The following is a 4,831-nucleotide window of genomic DNA, read 5'->3' on the forward strand; positions in this document are numbered from 1 at the left end:
TGGAATCCCCAATTTATAACTGACAAATTTTCAGACTATTGATTATTTTTTAAAATAATTTTCATTGTTATTATAGTAATTTTTGCATAGTCTTGAAGATCACTGTTCTGATCTATTTTTTATAGTAGCAGAAAAAAAATGCATATTGAAAGATAGACCTTATAAATTGATTCCGTTTAGAGTAGAATGGTGTTTGTTTTTTCATGGACTGTTTTCACCTTAGTAATGCAAAATTACTTAACTAATTAACCAAAGGCAATTTGTCAGTTTTCCTCCTTAAAAATTATTGGGATCCAGAAGCCAGAATATATTCCCTAGATATTTCCCCCCACACACATTATTGGATAAATATAGGCAGTGTAGAATTTCTCTACTTTGTTAATATTGGGTTCCCTTGTTCATATAGATAAAATGTTATGTTACTCTATTTTCACTGACAAAACTTCAGCAGTTTGAAAGAAGTTCAGCTTTTTTCAGATGCATTTACTTTAATGTGTGAAAAAAGGTTAGGGCAGTAAGTATCTAAGTATGGAAAATAATCATATTGTGAATCCTAAGACAGTCTTCAGAAAATAAGTGAGAAATAGTGGGTAGCTTTCTATCTTTAAGCATTATCTGGAAATGGTGGAACTAGCTCATCATATGATTTTAATAATAGCATCTCAAGCCTCACTGAGAATGCCAACCTACATTACAATACCACACTCCATAGTATAGCGTGTGCACCTTTTAAACTTAATAACAAGTACTTTTCTGATATTCTGAAATTGAAGGCTCCACCTGTCCCTAAGCGTTGTCCAATTATTTCTCTATGTAAGGGGCTCAACATCAAGAAAACAAAGATTCTCACCACTGGACGAATTGGCAGCATCAGTATAGATGGTGAAGTGATTGAGATAGTTAACAGTTTTAGTTTGCTTGGCTCCACAGTCAACACTCTTGATACCAGCAGCCAGGAAATCAGGAGATGAATTGCGTTGGGAAAGTCAGCTGTAGGGACCTCTAAAGAGTACTGAAGAGCAACGACTTCAGGCTGGAGACTAAAGTGCGCCTAATCTGGCACATAACAACAACAACAACATATCTAGGAGTCAGTCATCAGAACACAGCAAGGAAACAGTGCATGGTTCAAAATCAGGAAAGCATGTCAGGGGTGCATCCTTTTCCATCTGAGCAGAATTAATCATTTGGGAAGCTGGTCTTTATGAGGAGGAGTGTGGCATCAGAATTAGAGGAAGACTGCAGGAGTTGGGGGCAGTAGGGGGCGGGGAGAATTAGAGGAAGACTCATTAAAAACCTGTGTTATGTAGATGACACAACTTTGCTTGCTGAAACTCAGGAGGACCTGAAGTGCTGGCTGTAGGAGGGTAAGGACTGTAGTCTTCAATATGGGTTGAAGCTCAACATCAAGAAAACAAAGATTCTCACCACTGGGCCAATTGGCTCCGCCATAATAGATGGAGAAGAGACTGAGATTATTAACAATTATACCTTGCTCAGCTCCACAATCAACAATCTCAGCACCAGCAATGAGGAAACCAAAAGACAAATTGCACTGGGAAAATTTTCAGTCAGGGACCTCTCCAGAGTACTGAAAAACAACAATGTCAGTCTAAAGAGTAAGGTGTGCCTGATCCAGGCCATGGTCTTCACACTTGCTTCGCAATTACATGCATCAGAGAGCTGGATGGAAAATGATTTGGGATGATAGAAAAGGAATTGATGCCTTAGAGTCATGGTGATGGAGAAAAGTCTTGGACATACCAGGGACTACCAAGAAAACAATTAGGTCTGTCTTGGAGAGAGAGAAATCAAGTTTCTCTTTGGGGGCCAGGACTTTGAAGCTACATCTCACATACTTTGGGCATGTGGCCAGGAGGGACTTGTCTTTGGAGAAAGACATAGTACTTGGAAGGATGGAGAGACAGCTCAAGAAAGGAAGACCCAGGATGAGATGGATTGATACAGTACCTGGGGCAATGGGGGTTGGTGTGTCGAAATCAGTGAGACTGGCTCAGGCCAAGGCAGGTTTTAAAGCTGCTGCACATAGGATCACTGTGTTGCAGGCAACTTGATGGCACATAAGAACAACAACAATTGTGATTTGAATAAACGTTTACAAAGAAGTTAGCTTTTCATTCTTTCTTTGCTGCACATTTTACCTTCTTGCCCTCCTTTCCCCTTCTCCAGTTTACTTTTCTTTAAAAACTAGTTATTCATTGTTGCACAATTACCTACATCCCATCCCCAGTCCTCTTTGCCATGATTTATTCTGTTCTGTTGTCATACATATAATGCCAAATCATATATTCATTTTAGACAGTTCTTTCTTTAATCTTTTCCAGTACAGTGGTCTATGACCTATTCTTCTCCCAGCCCCCATGTTATGCTGAGTGAAATTTCTTAGCTGCAAAAGGACAAATAGTGTATAGCACCACTGTTATAAAGATCTTTTTATTCTTTTGACAAGACATGATTTTTTTCCACATACTTTACCAACACCACAATCCAAAGACATCGATTCTTCAATCTTGCTTATTCATTGTCTAACTTTCACTATATGAAGAAAATAAAAATATCTTGGCTTGGGTGAGGTGCACCTTACCTTTAAAGTTATATCTTTATTCTTTAGTACTTTAAAGAGATCCCTGGCAGCTTATTTGTCCAGTGCAATGTCTTTGGATTTCTTGACTGATGCTTCCATGAGTATTGAATAAGGATCCAATTAAAATAAAATAATGTATGACTTAAGTACTTTATCTATTAATTGCAGTGTTTGCAATTGGATCAGTCATGTGGATTTGTGTTTTAGTTATGTTGAGATGCAATACATACTGAGAATAGTCTTTGATCTTCTTTTGTGTTTCGAGTCTTCTTCACTCTCTATAAGCAATGTTGTATGTATCGTCTGCATATTCACATTGTTGAAGAGTCTTCCTCCAATCCTGAGGCCATAGTCTTCTTAATAAGGTCCAGCTTCTTTATTTGCTCATTGAATAGTCATAGGGAAAGGATACCAATCTGACATTCACCTTTACTGATTTTAAATCATGTAGTGTCCCCTTGTTCAGTTTGAACAGCTGCTTCTTGGTCCAGAAAATTCCATGTGAGCTCAAGTGTCTGGAAGCCCATTCTTCTCAATGTTATCCATAATCATTTACATAGTTTAAAGCCTTTGTCTCTAAAGCATACATAAACTAGATCCATCTGGAATGTGCAATGATGTTGTTTATTTCAGAGCCTCTTTTAAATATAATTTGAATTTCCGGCAGCTCTCTGTTGATACAGTTCTTGAGCCATTTTTACGTTATTTTCAGCAAGATTTTACTTTGTGGGACATTAATGATATTGTTTGATGATTGACCAAACTATCTTGGATCACTTGTGTGGGCTAAGAACAAGTAGGAATCTCTTTTATTCATTTGGTCAGTAAAGTGTCTTCTAGATATGTTGGCATAGGCTAGTAAGCTTGTCTAGGGCTGCATCTGTTTGGAAATACATCAGTTAGTAATCCATCAATTCCAGGTGCTTCATATTGTGCTAATGCCTTCAGTGTAGCTTGGACTTCTTAGCATCTTTGTTTCTTGATTATGTAGAACCTCCTGAAATGGTTTAACATTAAGCTATTTTTGTGGGTGTGTTGGTTTTGTATGTTTCTTCCATTTTTTTATGTTTTTCTGTGTCATTCAATATTTTTCCCATAGACTCTTAATATATTTCAAGTAAAGGCTTGAATCTTTTCTTCAGTTCACTTAGCTTGAGAAATTCTAAGTGTGTTCTTTCCTTAAGCTAATTCCAGGTTTTTGAAATGTTTCATAGAAATCCATTCTCTTTTTGAGTTGTACTTTTAAAGCCTTTGTTGAGCTCTCTAACGTCATCATTTCTTCCTTTCACTTTAGCTTCTCTGTGATGAAAAGCACAGTTTCAGAGTCTCCTGTAACATCCATTTGGGGCAATTTCCCCCTTGTCTTTTAATGACTTTTGAAATGATGCAATGTAGCGAATGGTACTAGACCTCTTTATATAGAATAAATTCTGCCATTTCACTTTGAAAACTTAATGTTACAGTGGTTAAAGCTGAAAGTCATCAGTTCAAATCTTTCATAAACTTTATAAGAAAGATACAGTAGTCTATTTACTTAAGGATTTACAGCTTTAAAAACCCTACAGGGCAGTTCTGTTCTTTTAATCTCTATGAGTTGGAATCAACATGAACACAGTGAAAAGTTCACTTTAGTTTCCTTTGCTGTCTAGAGACTTTCCAGCCTTATGACTAAGAGACAGAAGTCATTTTTCACCTGATGATCATTGGGTTTCTTAATTTAAATTGCCTACCTGATGTCTGTAGGGTAGATGGATGTAAACACAGGAATAAGTAGGTTTTCAAATAACAACAACAAATCACTAATCTTTCTCCAATTTTGTTTTCAAGGCAAACATGTCCCAGGTCAGGCAGGTGGGACTATTGCCAGCTGGATGTCAGCCGTGGAACAAGGATGTATGTGCTGCCAATGGAGACAGGTTTGCATATTGCGCTACCCTGGCCATCTATGTGTATCAGGTAGATTTTATATAGATTCTTTTCACTTTAAATTTTAATTTTATAGGATTATTATTTAATTAGTATATATATATATCTACATCGATGTTGATGTCGATATAGATGACATAGATGTAGATAGATATCGATAGATATAGATATAGATATAGATATAGATATAGATATAGATATAGATATATATATATGAATAACACATAGGTGATATAGATCATCTTATTATTAAACAGCCTTATTATTAGTGTAGAGGTTAAAGAGCTCTGCTAGGAACTA

General features: G+C 36.6%; 1 protein-coding gene across 1 annotated transcript in view; it reads left to right on the forward strand.

Moving 5' to 3' along the window:
- Positions 1-4,831, forward strand: part of WDR17 (WD repeat domain 17) — a 128,196-nt gene that overhangs the window by 488 nt on the left and 122,877 nt on the right. Inside the window, exon 2 of the mRNA XM_006882220.1 lies at positions 4,433-4,561. Coding sequence (XP_006882282.1) covers positions 4,433-4,561 — 129 coding nt within the window. The remainder of the gene's footprint in view (positions 1-4,432; positions 4,562-4,831) is intronic.

Source organism: Elephantulus edwardii, unplaced genomic scaffold, assembly GCF_000299155.1.
Source record: "Elephantulus edwardii isolate Elephantulus edwardi_28Jun2011 unplaced genomic scaffold, EleEdw1.0 scaffold00018, whole genome shotgun sequence".
In the NCBI taxonomy this organism is placed as follows: domain Eukaryota; kingdom Metazoa; phylum Chordata; class Mammalia; order Macroscelidea; family Macroscelididae; genus Elephantulus; species Elephantulus edwardii.